General features: G+C 41.9%; 2 protein-coding genes across 6 annotated transcripts in view; one reads left to right on the top strand and one right to left on the bottom strand.

Annotated features, from left to right (window-relative positions):
* The window catches only part of zdhhc8b (zDHHC palmitoyltransferase 8b), a 59492-nt gene extending 48294 nt beyond the window's left edge, over window positions 1-11198 (bottom strand). The window contains exon 1 of one of the 2 annotated variants that reach the window (XM_027273989.1): window positions 10081-11198. In XM_027273989.1, the coding sequence (XP_027129790.1) occupies window positions 10081-10184 (104 nt within the window). In that variant the 5' untranslated portion in view covers window positions 10185-11198. The remainder of the gene's footprint in view (window positions 1-10080) is intronic. The other variant, XM_010733329.3, reaches the window with a different exon arrangement.
* A 259-nt stretch (window positions 11199-11457) lies between these two features.
* Window positions 11458-15730, top strand: pgam5 (PGAM family member 5, serine/threonine protein phosphatase, mitochondrial). Of its 4 annotated transcripts, none has more exons than XM_019263366.2 (6): window positions 11458-11982; window positions 12311-12483; window positions 12651-12776; window positions 13036-13124; window positions 14662-14792; window positions 15190-15730. In XM_019263366.2, exons 1-6 carry the CDS (start codon window positions 11753-11755, stop codon window positions 15338-15340), a joined length of 900 nt encoding a protein of 299 aa, XP_019118911.2. In that variant the 5' UTR covers window positions 11458-11752; the 3' UTR covers window positions 15341-15730. The 4 variants fall into 4 exon arrangements, with proteins under 4 accessions (XP_019118911.2, XP_010731623.3, XP_019118910.2 ...); XM_010733321.3 differs by having other exon boundaries at window positions 14659-14792; XM_019263365.2 differs by having other exon boundaries at window positions 11459-11982; window positions 13030-13124.
* The last annotated feature ends 767 nt before the right edge of the window (window positions 15731-16497 follow it).

Raw genomic sequence — 16497 nt, 5'->3', positions numbered from 1 at the left:
AACATCCTCACCCTGGAGGAGATAAGGCAGGATGAAGCCAAAGCATACTAAAGGACCCAAAACACTTTGAGATACAGAACCACACTGCACACCGCCCAACAAAGACATCCAGACCACATCATTAAAGTGCTTGACTGACCCATATCACATTCAAATGTGATGTACATAAAATTAATTGAGCTGGGAAACAGCTCTGTTATCATTTCAACTACATGAGTTTCTGTATCGTGGACCATCACTGTCAGTTCTTTGCTTATATGTCAAACTTCCTGTCGTTGTTTTTCAGTCAAAGATAGAGCAGCTATGACTTCATCAGCTGGACAAAGATAACACTTAAAAAAGCAGGACTTTCTGCAGATTTTTGCACTCTGCTGGGCCAAAGAAAACTGCAACAGAGGAAATCCACAGCTTAAATCTGTCTGTCTGCTCTCCAGCAGCAGCTTCAGAGTACTGCCTCTGTCACAGATGTGCTCAACAACTTCCTTCCACACCATCAGTGTTAATTTATTACACATTTTTATATGGTCTGTCAAACTGTGTAATAAAAATAGCACAACTGCATAAGTGGGTCTCTTTTACTGGCTTGAAGAAACAACAACAGCTAAATAAAACAATCTCTGTGACTAAAATTTATGTCACTTCAAGTATTAAAACTGGATGACCTGAAACGTCAAAAACACAAGCTCCTTTCAAAACTGGCATCAAGACTCAAACTGTGGCAGGGATTTTTTTTCCAGATGACACTGAGACACTATATTTGATGGAAGTGGACCTGGAATCCACAGAGGATGGTGAAGGCCTGCAGGCTGAACACATTTGTCCGTTGTAAATTTAACCTCATTTTAAAATATCCTCACTATGAAGCATGATGCCATTGTCTTGAAAAGACATTTGACAAGAGAAGAAGAGTACAAGGATCCAGCTCACAACATGTTCATGGTTTACTTTGTCTCTGCAGTGTATGTATGTAGGTGTAAGTCACCTTATCATAAAAACAACGAATCACAGAGATACATTTGCCTTTTCATATGTGCCTTGGTGCCAGAGGAGTTTGATCACAATTACAGAAGAGTGGGTGATAAAGAGTGGGTGAAAGCTAAAAAAGTAAAGCTTGTGTGGAAGACAAACAGCAAAAAGTCCTTTAATGTCACAGCAAAATAGCTAACTGTATTGTTATAGGGGATGGTGCTAATGTCTGCACACACTTGTATATAGGTTTATAAGGACATTTCTATCTATAAGTCAATGACATTTGGTAATTCAAGTTCTAATAATTATTAATATAAAGCTGATACCTATTCATAAACTGTCCAGAGAGGGGTGAAATAAAAGCATGTGACAGACATGACAGTATAAAAGATGCCTTGACAGTGGACTACAGGAACTGGGCAAATGTCTAACAGAGAAACATCTGGCTAGAGCCGCCTGGATCCCTGGCTTTAAAAAAAAAGAGGGACCACTTGTATTAATAGAATATCACCTCATTCAAGTACATCAGACAGACCAAAAGAAGCTAATGTCATAGTGGCAAACATTTTTGCAGACAGTTGCCTTTTTACACTGCTTTTGAATGACTAAGAGGAAACCAAGCGAGCCAATGCAGACATGCCAAAAACTGCAGTTCCTCAAATGGCCACTTGAGGCTGGCTACAGAATTAATGACTCTACATAAGGCCTCATGTTAAAAATGTCCAACATCACAGCAGGAATAAACATGTTTACAGCCTGGTACAAAAAAAACGCTTTAGTCTCCAGCTACTTTCTTTGTTCATGACAACTGTACTGAGGGTGATTTTCTTATATAACTCACTCATTCATGTTATATTAACGCTTAAAGTTATGCATAATTAACAGGGTGACTGCTTTGATTGACAGGTGAGTGCCATTACAGGTAGCTTGTCTAAGCACCCAGACTTCATTCAGCCTGCCTCAGGTTGTCTAATGATCCATGTCTTTGCGATTTTGCTGACAACATCCATATATATACTGTCTATGGAGTGAACCAAAACAGCAAAGTTATGGACTGTGAAACTTTTAAGACTGTAGAAAGTTAAGAAGAGCTGAAGAGACATGCAGAGTCAGCTGGTATAATTCTGGAGTCATCACTTCAAGCAAGTGAAGTCCTTTCACATACATGTTGTAATGTGACCCATTGTAAACATAAAGATATTCATCATAGCAGCTTTAAACATGCAATAATTGATTTTTTTTTGTCACTTGTGGGTTGTGGAAAACAGTAAATTTGTGGGCCGAGGGGAGCTGCAGATTCAGCTGATAATTCACTTTCACATTGTCGCACTGTTTCCGCTGTCACTTGATAAATTCATATTACTTTGACATCTTCAGAGGAAGTATCAGGAAGACGTCTCAGCTATATAATTAATGCATCAATACTGCCTAGGTTTTTGCCTGAATTTCCAACCAATGTATTCAAATGTTACATTTCCTACTAAAACTATTGTCATCAAAATAATTTAAAAGATGCTTTAATCACATACTGCAGCTCAGATGTATGGGCAGTGGCTTTGTTTACTGTGCCCACTCATTTCCATACACCGCAAAGATGCGGAAGACCTTCCCTTGTAATCACAAAGTCCATCTGCCTCTGTGTCCCAAAGATGGACACTGCTCTCTTGTAAACACTAAGAGCTTCGGCTTGCTACAGACTCCATGATCTCTCAGAAAGCCACTCCAGCTGAGGGTGTTAAGACATGGAGCTCTGTTTCTACTTATTACCAGTCATGGTCTCCCTTTGGCAAAACAACATGAGGGGAAACAGGGTGGAGACACCCAAGGAGGGAGAGGCTGGAGGTCTAAATTAATCCCACATGTTCCCCAGGAGGAGACTTTCCAAGCAGCCTCTGCTTACTCGGGTGGTGGAGTACAGCAAACTCTGAGAGCACCTCGCTACACTTTCCCGCACTTTTCGCCCACACACTGCTCTGCACCGAATCCACATGGATCCATTTAGCTCAACTATGGCATCACAAGGCACAATTTACTTTTTGGCAGGCACCAGAGCTTCAGAAAGTCACTGCTTCAGAGAAACCAAAAGGACTTAAAAATAGATGTAGAGAAAGGAGCACAGTCACGAGCTGCAGCGGGAAACAAAGTGAACTCTATTGATCGAGAATACAGATGACAAATTTAAGACATTTCCTCCCTGTTCTTCAAGGCATATTAAATTTTTCTGATTCACGTGCACGAGTGAAAAACACGTTTGGCAAATAGAGGACGGGCTAATTTTAGACAGCACTGTTTTCTATTAGAGCTCAACATGTGCATGGAAATCATGCTAAGAACATGATGCATCATTTTGATTCTTTAAACACCTGGTCATGAAGATTAGTATGTTTATACTTATATTCATTTCATCATGCTGATCTAAAAACAATGATCTCACCCTGTTAAAGACATATGGCATGCAAATGGATTTTTACTGGAAATTAGCACTCTGATTTAAATCCTTCCAGACAGGAAACATATTGTATATGCTGTGTGGATAAAAAGCACTGCACTTTACATTTTGGGATGCATGTATTTGTACAAATGTACAAAGACAGAGGAAAGTGTTGCAGTTTGACAAGCTTGTTACATGTCAAATAAAAAAGAAACTGCATGCCATCGTGTAGAGTAGGTAACAATGCTGTTGATTTTGTTGAAGAGAAACAAAATCAGTAAAACTTGCCTAGACTTGAAAGCTTGGTGTAATTTAAAGTTGGCATCAGTTTGTGTTTGTGCGCCATGTACTGTAGGCAGTCGCCCGGCTCAGTGATACACGGTGCAGAGCCAAGGAAGAGGATCTGTCAGCATTATCTTAACTTAGTTGTCAAGCAGTGACAGGACGGCTGGGATGCAATGAGATTGGAAGACTTGGTCTTTTATTCTCTGGGCCTCTTTCACTCGTCAATACCAGTGAGACAGACTGCTCAGGCCTACTTGATGGTGGTAGTTCAGGATTACTTTTAATCTTCAGCGTAAGTTTGCCTTTGTACACTGACCACTGACTATCCTACAGGCTGAGTCTGACTGGGGCTGTGATCAGGAGAGGTGATGATCTACACACAGTGACCAAAGCCGTGGTTCATCAAGATAAAAATAACAGACAAAAAAGCAACAACTACCTTATTTTTCTGCTGTCCTCTGTATGAGTTTGTAAAAGGACCGTTGTTGGACTCCTGACCCCCCAGCGAGAACCACTACTCTAGAGTGTTACTCTGAGGAGACACAACAGCTGGACATACATTGGCTCAACAGATACTGTATATGGCAGTTCCTAGACTTCCTTTGTGTGTATTTGTGTATCTTGGATGTAGCTAAAAGTTTGGCAATGGATTTCTCCGAGCCCTACCCACAGGTCTCTTAAGAAGCACACTCTATCAGATCATTATTAAATCAAGACATTTGTCTGAAACTCAAATTTGATCACATCACAAACAAGATTGTCTAACAGTCAGATCAGAGTCCACTTTCAGACATGCCGAGCCCCTGCTGGAGTAACACTGTGAACGGTCTTGCTGCCTCCACTGTTTGAAATGAGACTTTTCAATATTACACATTTTAAAAACATCAACAGAATCCATCCAGAGCAAGATTATCTCTTTGCATTTTCACTATGATGTACAATAATGACACAATAAATCAAAGTCAATGGAGGTGTAACAACCATCTCAAATTCCCCCCCCCCGACTGAAATTTACTAGATGATCATCCATAAAAGCTTTTTGTTTTACACACAAATAAAAGAATATTGATGACTCTATGGTACATCTTTGGTATTCCAGGGAAACTGTTTTTTTTTTTTTAAATGCAATCCTGTCACCGAAGCCAGATACATGACCTATCTTTAGAATGATAAAGCTGCACATAAGGATGAGGAAGTCTAGTCTCCTGTCTCTATAAAGCTGTGAGTCGGCACAGTGGGGCAGTAGGGATCATGAATATCTTTACAAAACTTCATAGCAATCCACAAGTGGTTGACCAAACAACTGACAGCTGTTAGCATGACCAATGACCATCCTCATGTTATGGACATGCAAACAGACCAACATCAGACCATAGACCACAATATAATAAAAACCTTTATGAAAAATACAGTAAGTTGAAATAAACCTCAATTATCTTTTAAAGATGTCCAGCATGTAGTTGCTGATTGAAACCCCCTCACCTCACCCTTAACTTCCGAGCGTAAAGGAGAATCTAGTGTTTAGTTTGTCCATTCTGGGCTACTGTAGAAACATGGGGGTCCAACATGGTGGACTGCGTGTTCAGGTGATTATACACTCATGAAATCATAGTTGTGCATATTATATTCCATTTCTGCCATATTCTGTAAACAGAGCCCACTAAATCTGACACACTGCACCTTTAAGGCTGTGAAACTGCAGGAGCAGAGCATGTGTAATGATCTTACAGGTTGGAAACATGTCTTGCGGTAAACCATAAACCACAATAGGAATGTAAATGAACCATAAACTCCTACACAGACTAAAAATGAGCAGGTTAATTTATAACTGTGGTCTCATCTTCTGCTCAAAGTGAAATTAGACCTCTTCTCTATTCATTATTGTTTGTCACCTTAAGTACTTTGAGAAAAGCCTGCACTATAACTGTCAAAATCCAGGCGTTGAATTATGAGGACCTACAGAGGAAATTACACCGTTATCTAATCTGACAAAGCTAGCCACACTGAACCGACCTGCTACTGGTTATCTTGATAAACCAGGAGACTGCACATGGATTTTATTAGGCCATGGGAATATTTTGACCCTAGTCATCTTGTATTTTTGTTAACAGTTCTGTTTTATCCTCTGTGTGACATGAGGACAGGATAGCTCTTTATCCACCTCAACTGAATGTTGAAACCTAATGTTGTGACAGTGTGTGAGGACAGAACAGTCTGATGGCAAAATGAGTAGGACAGGTTAAAGACGAGTGAGCTTGCCTTAAGAACTGAAATTTGCTCTCTCGAGGGACTGATAGATTATTTTTTATAAAGCTTACTTGGAGGTCAAAGTTGTGCAAGCATGTCAAAATCCTGCTTATTTCTCCGAACATGAGTATCACATCGGGGAGGCTGAGCTCTTCTGGTATCTCGAGTTGATAGACGCTTGAGTGCAGACGCTGCATGAGCTACTAAGGCATATTAGTAACATGTCAATTGGCAATTTCCTCCTTCTGTGAAACTCTCAGTCCTTGTGACATATATCCTCAATCATACATTTAAATAAACAAATTACACAGAAATAAGTTTAACATGAGCAATATTTAAAACAGGCAGCCAAGATGAGCTGGTTCGCACACCGGGCATAAACAAGACGACTTAAACCAACAATTCATTTAACTACAAACACAGGCGCCTCAAAGCCACCAACACCACACAGGAGGAAGGCACACAGGCTCTAATGGACACTAATACCAAGCAGTGAGGCATTAATGGTTACAAGCGTGTTTACCTTTGAGAAAAAGACGACAGCAGCTCAGAATACATAATCACATGCAGGACACGGATTAGGACAACATTCAATTTTGTTTTTAGACCTTCAATTAATAAAACACGGAAAACCCACAATGTAACATACAGCAGAGCAAAGAGGGGGCAGGTGAACACAGAGAGGGCCGCAAGCTCGGTGTGACACCAAGTGTGAGATTACAAACACCTCTGGATTTATATGTTGAAACAGAGATACATACATAGGAAAACTAAAATCATACAGATAATGGGATTTATTAGTCCACATTGCATAAATCCTTATGCACTAGCCAGCAGCTAATACAGCTTAAAAGCAGACAACTATTGAAATTATAGCTTGTTAAGGTTGACCTACGATAGCTATTGGTCAGAAAAATGTGATTTTTTTGTCAATAAATGCTGCTTTTAGGATAAAAGCTGGGCTAGCTTTTATCCTAAAAGCAGTTTCTTTGTGTAAGTATCTCTGTATCCACATATTTCACAGTCAAACAGAGGTTCTGTATAATTAACCCAGTAGAATGGTTCTACATTGAACCATTTATGGGCACCATACATACCAAAAGCTTAAATATAGGAGCCCTTGGTTAACACTGTCTCATGGCTGACTGTCATCTCCCTGTCACCGGCTGGAAATACCTTTAAACATCTCCACAAGGAGCACAAATACAAAACAATGCATTCAGTGGGATCTGAATGAAGTCGGATTCAATGGATATACAGTGAAAAGGAGGAAACAGATGTGGAAGCTGAAGATTAGATTCCTGTCAGGCCTGTTCTCATGTGCAGCTCTGCTCTCACCCTGGTGATATGTTGGCTCCAACTGCCACCACTGACTACCTCTCTCATAATTCACCTCCACACAGAAAAAACTGCTGAACACAGGCCTTGTCTAGATGATCAGTTGAAAGTTTCCATTCATTTATCTAAGCCTATTCTGCAGTATGGACTATTAAAGCTTAGCAACAAATGATAATGGCCAGCCTGGATGTTCTGTTTCCTGAACAGGTTGTTTATTTGGCATATGGTCAAGGTCAGTGATGAAGCCATTCGAAAAGGTAAAAGACAGCGTCTTCATTTCAGCCACACAGAGCTGGGACACTTTAAGACACAGTGAGGGGTCTAAGCTACAGTGTAATAGAATCTCATTATAGACCCAGATACGGTTGGGAAAATATTATGATGGCTAAAACCATGACTAAAAGCTTAATTTATCATCAGTATTTTTTGTGGTGAGTCGTGGTCATGCTGTGGAGATATAAATAATTCTGTACTAATGTGTTCTAATTCAATCTCTGTGGGAAACACAAACTGTCAGGCATCAGTATGCCAAACACAGTAACAGTGTGGACATGGACTGTGTGTGTGTGTGTGTGTGTGTGTGTGTGTGTGTGTGTAAGAGAGAGAGAGAGAGAGAGAGAGCCAGTGCTGGCCCCAGGTCTCATCCTCCATTGGCCATATGACACCGAGTGGCCTGCTGGTAGCAGTGAAACCTTTAACATACTGCGTCCTAGGAATAAAAAAAGATTTGTGCGCCTGGCATTCTGCTTGCACATGAGTGTGTATGTAGTTTTAACCCCTGTCTGAGGCTGCCAAGCAAAGTTGGTGACATAGACATTTTGAATGTTCCCACTTTTGTACTTGTTAAATGTAATTCTGGCAAAGACATTTTAGATAAAGGCACACTGCTGTTCTGTGACTTGCACTGGTAAATGTGTAGCTTTGCACTCCAGCCAAAGACAAGGCTAGACTGAGTTCAATATAATGGACTCTATGTGTGTTTGAGAAAGAAGGAGGCATGACCTAATTCACTGCTCCCCGGGGGGGTTCCATTATACCAGACTCAATCCTCTGGACCTTTTCCTGCGAAATGAAGGAGCAACAGAGTAAAGTCTTAATCTTCATCCTGAAACCATCTGCTAGGGGATGAACCTTAATGTGTGAATTGAAGTATTGAGCAGAAGCCAAGAGGAGCTGATATATATATTTTTAAAAAAAAGCTGACTTCTGCAACAACATGCATGAAATGCAGATCTCCTCTTAAAATCATTATGCATTCATTCTAAATCAAGACTTCAGGCTAAATCAGGCCATTTGTTTACCCAAAGCCCTGGAAAGTATACCAAGGAGTGCTGGGATTTTTAAAGCTACAATCCAACCTGCCGACTCAACCCACAAACACCATATGTTTCCTTCAGTCTCAGCCGTTGACCTGAGAGAGTGCAAAACCACTCAGGGTGTATAACTAAAGCATTTTCTGTCTCTCCCTGCGTTTGTCCGGGGGTGACAAATCTTGTTCATACAAGTGAAAAAAACAGATTAACACTTTTAAATCCAATCCATATCTGTGTTAACAAGCAATCAATTATTTAATTGTCCACACCAAAAAAATCTACAATATACAATGATATAAAATGCTTATTATTACTAAGACAGTGACATCATCTACATAGCCGACATGTTCTATTAGCCACAGTGACACAGGGTGTTTAAAGTGCTGTAAAACCTTCCACCCTTGGAGGACGAGGAATCACTTCCAGCGATATTTTATTATGGCAGACAGAATGGCTCTGCATGGGATAAGGATTGGATGATCTATCCCCACAGTCCTCAGTCCAGGTCAGAGGTCCCCTCCTACTCCCCCCTACCCCCACTCAGGATTCCTTGCAGATGTGAGACTGAGCACGGCGTTGATTTCACTGATAATTCATTCACCCAGGAGAATGTATGTGGAAACGATGATTCAGACCGGAGACATCACTCTGTCTCTCTGCTGTTATCTCCCTTCCTACATCATTCATCACACGGAGGAGCCTGGGACGAAAGCAGTTCTACGTAGGGGCCCTTGGCATGATCGCATGATAATGTAATCATCCTGACTGCAGGTGGTGTGGATGAAGCACTGTCACCTGCTTGTCAGAGCATAGACATTTATTTGAACTGAATTATTACCACCTGATTTTGAGAGTAAGGACCTGTTGGCCTTAGTCAGAGCTAAAACCATAATCCTCATTTCCTCCACAGGAAAACCTAAATGCACATAAGGTGAGACACTGTGGTGCTGTAGATGCAATAAAACCCAGCTGGGGACTCCTGCATTACTCCACTTTGGAAACCCCCAAGCCTGGATAGATTATAATGCTCATCGATGACACTGGAACTATCACAATTAAGTGTACCAGGAATCAAACACAAGCCCCTGCTGGACCAATGCAACTAGCGCCTGCGGCATTTTTTTCAATGGAAAGTGAGTATCTGCGGCCTAAACTGTGATCTCCTGCATGATCACAGTTTTGTTAAACTTGCATGATTTACTGGAAGTTTGCCTTGCAGGTATAATGGCTGAATGGTGTGTCTGAGGCTGCACAGCAAGGCAGCACAAAAAAGCTTTTTGCAAACACATCTCAGAACCGCTGAGATTCCCCGCTGGGGTAAGACACAGTCCTTCAAACAAAACAAAAAAAAAATCACTTAATCTACCTAAGAGGCTGAATCCACACATGCAAACTTCGAGCTGTGAATCCACTCTGGTGTGTTTAATATGGGGGCACACAGTGGATGAAGAAAACCCGGCGTGCAACGAATGAGAAGGAGAGGCGATGCAAACTTACGTGAAAACGAAAAATAAAGTGGTCGATCCCACAAGGAGTGTGGCAGCGGTGGACACTGGGATGTATTTGGTGGGTTTAAATCTCTTTCCAGCGCTGTTGGGCATTCTGTAATTTCCACATTCCTCAATTATTTATTCCGATTGGAGTCGCATGTAGAAAAAGGATCCAGTGTGCGGTATATAGGCCTTTCTATGGCTATTAAAGGTACAAGCAGTCCGTCTTTTGCTGTGGTTTAAGCCGCATAGATCCTAGGATAGAGAGGCAGGAATACACAGCGCTCTCGGAAAGCCTGGAAATCCCACCCTTACAATCCAGCCCACTGGTGAGGTCACTGAACCGCTCGAAAAGGTGGAGCTTCTGGTGCAAACCCTGCGAGCGTCTTCACGAGAAAACGATCACGTTTTGTTGATTAACGTGCGTTTGGTCCGAAGCATTAGTCATCGTGCACTCATTACTTACCAATGAAGTGCTTATGAAACCTTTTTTAAATCGGAAATTCTCACCGTCTCTTGCATGCATGATGTTTATTAAATTCATTTAACACCATAAAAGTATCTCCAACTATTGATGTTTAATATTTTTATGAAGTTGTGATCTGAATGTGAATTCTTACAGAATGAACTCAATGTGTACCAATGCACACATGATCTGCTGCTACTCAATTGTACTTAATAGCTACCTCCCTACTGTCCATACCTACAGTCATACTGTATATATTCATGTGTAGCCATGTACATGCACACACATGCTACACATCTTACACTCTGTATACAAATATTATGCACTTTATCCCTTTTTTTGTATTTTGTATTGTGTGTGCAATTTATTATAGTCCCGTGTTATATGTTCTTGTAGCACCTTCGTCCTTGGGGAAACACTGTCTCGTTTCACTGTGTACTGTTTATATGGTTGAAATAACAATAAAACCCCCTGAATCTAATGTTGCTGCGCTAATCTATGTGTATGCACACGGAACAAGCAGGTATAATTGCTTTTTACAAAGAGTTCACTTAGGCTTTTGTATTGAGTATGGTTATTGTTTACCAAAAGGGAAATATTTAAATGAAACTTGAAGTTGTTTAAATTACTTTATCCACTCCATCAACAGACAATGAAAGAAAGAAAGAAAGAAAGAAAGAAAGAAAGAAAGAAAGAAAGATGTAGAGGCAGCTTGAAGCTGTTGTGTGAGTTAAATATTAGTAAAATAATGTGTTTATTTATGTCTTTAAAGTGTAAAGTCGTGTCTCACTGGCTCACACAGTCTGCATGCTGCATGTTGGATGGAGTGCACAGCGCCGTCGTTGTGCTGCGGATTTCGGGATCAGAGCGCCCTCAAGTGGCGCATGTCGGAACTTATGCGAACCGTGAAAGCCAACAGTTGTGGCTCATGCGAGCCACCGTAATGTTTGTGGCCAAACTAGATTAGCTTGCCATCTCTTGTGCCGTCTGTATTTTTAGTTTCTTACCAAGAGCCGCCTCCCGGTTGATATTTGTACCACAAAAGGCGAGTTTTGTTTTCTTTGGTGTAGTTGGAGTTGACTGTCAAACGCCATTGAGCAGAAATAAAGCCACACATCTGAGAGGAGGAGGCGTCACGGCTCGTTAACAGTAAACCAGTTAAGCTCAGCTAATTAGCTAGCAATAGTTTGCTCCTTCCTCGGCGGCTCGCACGATGTCGTACAGGAAAACTTTGAAACTTATTTGTGGCTTCGCCGGTGGCTCGGCGGTGCTGGTTTTCGCCGCTGCGTCCGCTGACTCCCGCGGATATTTCGGCGAGCGACGCGGGGACGCGGCCAGCCGGTGGTCGAGGTTTGCCGTTCTTCAAGCTGCGCAGCCGGCGTGGACACCGGCCAGTCACACACCAGCACCGACTGGACACTCCTGGGACTTCAACTGGGACAAGTAGGTGCCGCTACACGTGCTGTCTCTTTACTGTGTGAATATTTGAACGGAGCTAATGCTGCTCCATTTCCCTTCATGTTCCTCCTTTATGTTTTGTATGGATCCACGCTAATGACATGTCAATACAATGACATGAAGAGTGCATTATGTTTGAGAAGTATATCTAATATGTGGCTTCACCATTGATACTTGTGAGGTCCGATCAGTGTGGACCTGTTCATAGTCTCAAATAACACTTGTGTTAACCCGGGTTTCCACCCTTCAAGATAACCATGTGAGACAAAGCCACTTGTAATCTCAGGATAACCTCGTTTGAACTTGTGTCCAGGAGAGACCCGTCTGCACTGTCCAACGGCAAGAAGAAGGAAACTGCAACAGAAGACCCCAGCTCCGAGCAGGACAATGGCAAACCCAAAGCCACGCGCAACATCCTCCTCATCAGACACTCCCAGTACAACCTGAGCGGAGCCAGCGACAAGGAGAGGATCCTCACTCCGTTAGGTCCTTATTTCCCGTTATGTCACCAAACGGCAGTCTGGAGAATCATTCCAGTCAAACAGAGTCACAGTTACACACTGATTCAGTCACTCAACAACACTCATTCTACCCACAGGTTTCTCGATCATTTCTGGCATTTGTCATGACTGCTGTTGTTTCTCCACTTCCAGGTCGAGAGCAGGCCGAGTTCACGGGCAAGAGGTTGGCGGAATTGGGGCTGAAGTATGACGTCCTGATCCACTCCAGCATGGCCAGGGCTACAGAGACGGCACATATCATCAGCAAACACCTCCCAGGTAGTGGATAGATGCCACACTGGAGTTTTAAAAGGTTTAGTTCTGTCGCTCTGAGCACAGTTTACATAACAGTCAAAGACACGGTATCAGTGTAATGCTGCTTTTGGTCTCCTGTGCATGCACCAGCTGTTATAATATATATGTCATATCTTTTTTTTAATCCTCTGTACAGCACCACTTTAAGATGGTGCAGAGATGCTGAACATCACAAATGCATATTAACATTTTTTTTCTTGCGCCAAACGTCATATGGGTCCAGGAGTGGAGCTGCTGAGCTGTGATTTGCTGAGAGAGGGTGCACCCATCGAACCAGTTCCACCTGTCACTCACTGGAAGCCCGATGCTGTGGTGAGAGAAGCTACACCCACTCTCCCTCTGTAGATCTTGTGTATATGCACATTCCTGTTCAGGTCTTGTTCAAGTACTCTTGACTTTTTGCTGCTTCCATGTGTGTGCAGGTGTCCTGTCAAATGTTTGTTTAGGCTTACAGCTGCAAAAAACAAAAAAAAAACAAACAGCCAATACATCAGTGCACTGCTGCAGGAATGGTTCATAGGAAGAGTTAACTTTCTAAAATGCCAACATTTCAGTGAATCTGGCACAAGAGGATCAATTTCCTTCATGTAGTTTGCTGTTTGAAATACTGTAATGTGCCATTGCTACATGATCAGTTGAAACATTTACTTTATGATTGAGAACTAAAAGGTATTTGGTTGACCCAACTGAAATACCAGTGATATCCAGCTATGCAGGTCATTTTTGGGTTTCTTCAAACCTTTGGAAAAATATTCGATACTGGTTCCAGCTACCTCCAATAAAACGTGGTGTTACGGGCCTCAAGGGCTCGCAAGGCCCGAAACATATTGAAAGAAAACATGAAGACAAAAGTTGTCACTAAAACAATAATATTTTTTATTAATTCAAAACAAACTAAATAATTCCCCAAGAAAATAACAAAACAAAAGGGTTGGAGGTTCCTGGCCAAAACAAACAAACAACAGAGAGAACACTGAGCCAGCCAACGGCCGTCGCACCCAGCATCCACCCCCAAACTAACCCTGCCTAAAACCCACTCCCTAAATGAAAAGAAAAGACCGAAAAGTGGACTACCAGAGACCCTCTGAACCAAAACTAAAATGACAAAACCAAACGGCTCAACGGACTCCTGGCATGGGGTAACGGAGCCTGAACCAGGTCATCTGCGGGGAAAGAGTAGAGAGAGAGACACCTCCTTAAGTCAGCTCAAGCTGACGAGACAATAAGTCTCACCTGAGGTCTCCTCTGTGCAGAGAGAGATAGAGAGGGAGAGGGAGAGGGAGAGAGGGGTGGGGAGAAACAACAACACACACCCACCCACACACAGTCAGTCCTACCTCCTGGCCACATGTAACACGTAGTTACAAAGAAAACTGTTGACGGTCTGTGGATTATCCAGAGTAACCAGACCTGTTTCTACAAAGATGCATCACTGTTGAGTTTTCATCTTTTGAAAACTTTTATTTAAAAGAGGAGTTAGAACATGGCTCTAAAGACCTGTGCTTCATTGCATGAAAACAGGATTACTGATAGAACAATCCATGTAAACATCATTCAGTAATGAGCTACTCTAAAACACAAGCTGACACAGATCATTCATGTGACTGTAACCACCAATATTTCCTACAGAGAGCAATGCAGCAGCTGCCTGTCTGCCCTCACAGCTGATTTAGCCTTTAGTAGGGGTGACCTTTCCTTGCAGTTGGCCTCATTTTGGATTGAAGCTCTTCATACATTCCCTACAGTGCACAGCAGCATCATGTATTGACTCTGTACTGACTGAGGGGTTCAGACAGAACCCGTTCATGTGACAAAGGTGGCTCTCAACCTCTCTACCGTCCTCCAGCAGTACCACGAAGACGGAGCTCGCATTGAGGCAGCCTTCCGCCGCTACATCCACCGGGCTGACCCCAAGCAGAAGGAGGACAGCTACGAGATCATCGTGTGTCATGCCAATGTCATCCGCTATTTTGTCTGCAGGTTTGTGTCGCCGGCAGACTCTGTGGTCACGGCTCAGCTGAGGCCTTGCTTTGCTAACCATTGTGTTTTTAAACGATGCTGCAATTGTTTTTCATTTCAATATTTTTTTGGAATATGTGCTTCACTTGTGTCTGTGCTCTTAAAGGAATCCTTAAAATAAATCCTGTTTAATGTAAATATTCAAGCTGCTACAAACAGCCTTGGTGACTGGCTGTCCTTCCTGGGTGTCTGGTTAAAATGGACTCGTAGTTCATCTAGTTAGTTACAAAAAGTGTTGAATCTCCTCCAAATAACTACTTACTCGATAATAACAAACTTTTAATCAAAATATTTAAGTGCTCTGTAAAGATTCAGTAGCTCTCATACTCAGGTGCTCATCTTTCTGTTCTTCCATCAGGGCTCTGCAGTTTCCTCCTGAAGGCTGGTTACGTATTGGCTTGAACAACGGCAGCATCACATGGCTCACCATCCGCCCTAGCGGCAGGGTGGCCCTCAGAACTCTGGGAGATGCAGGATTCATGCCCCCAGACAAACTAACAAGGACCTGATGGCCCAAAACACAGGTTTTAGGGACTGGGTCCGATGCCCAGTCAGTTGGTCGCAGGGTCAAAGCTCAGTTTTCTCCTTAAGTGTCTTGAAAATTAATGTTATTATTTTGTAATTGAGGTACTGTCACTATGGAGGGACTGTGTGGTTGTGATTACTTCCGTGCCATAGAACGTCAGCAGAAGCGAGTCACAGCTGCATAGCAACTCCTCCTGAATGTAACAGGATTTTTACATGTGTGGCTGATTTTTAAACCAAAAAGTTGTATTTGTATAGCTGTTGTAAATGAAAATCTTGCTCTCAGCTTTACATTTGTCATTACAGTATTCTTCAGTGAAAGATTGTGTTGTATGGTGCAGCTGTAGTAAATAAAAGAAAATGAATGCCTCGGTTTGTCACGTTTCTTCCCTGTAATGTCTCAAACAGCACAGAGACACGTTGGCAGTAAAGTAGGAGGATGTTTTATTGATTAGTTGAAAGCAAATGAGGTCTAGACATACAGAAAGAGAATTCACCATGAAAGTTATTTTTTTATAAAGCACAGAATGCTAAAAGCACAAGAAGCATGTTTTAAGTTTTTTAGGTGCATTTTTGCAAAATTCCACATTCATAAACATTCAGAGACCAGAATTAGATCTGTCGTCACCTGAGAGCACAAGGATGTCAATACAATCTTCTCAGTGAAGTAGTTTGTGCTCCCGGATAAAGGTTTAGTTTACAAAAAGAAATTTACATTCAGAACACTTGTTTCTCTCGACCTAACTAGAGTGGCAATCTGAATATTCAAAATGATTGGCTTTTATTGTCCTAGACAGCTGATAAGCCCTCAAACAGCAGTGAATTTAACCCTAAGTTACAATTCATTTGGATACAGCAGGTTCTTGCACATTCACATTGCCCCATGTTTTGGAGAACTGCAAAAACCTGACGTGCATATGTTTACTGTAAGCCAATCTTAGGAATTCATGACATAAGCGCTAGTTTTGAAATTAAAACTCGGTCAAACTATTTCTCGTAAAGGGTTGGGTACTGTTGATCCCACTGGGAATCAATGCCAGACTCTGCAGCTTTCAGCTAATCAGTTGGGTTCTTTGTAAGCGTAAGGCAGTTTTTTGTTAACAAGATGGCCATAATAAGCTAATAATTATATCAGGGTTCT

Source organism: Larimichthys crocea, chromosome III, assembly GCF_000972845.2.
Source record: "Larimichthys crocea isolate SSNF chromosome III, L_crocea_2.0, whole genome shotgun sequence".
In the NCBI taxonomy this organism is placed as follows: Eukaryota; Metazoa; Chordata; class Actinopteri; family Sciaenidae; genus Larimichthys; species Larimichthys crocea.
This window is presented reverse-complemented; position numbering and strand designations above follow the sequence as displayed.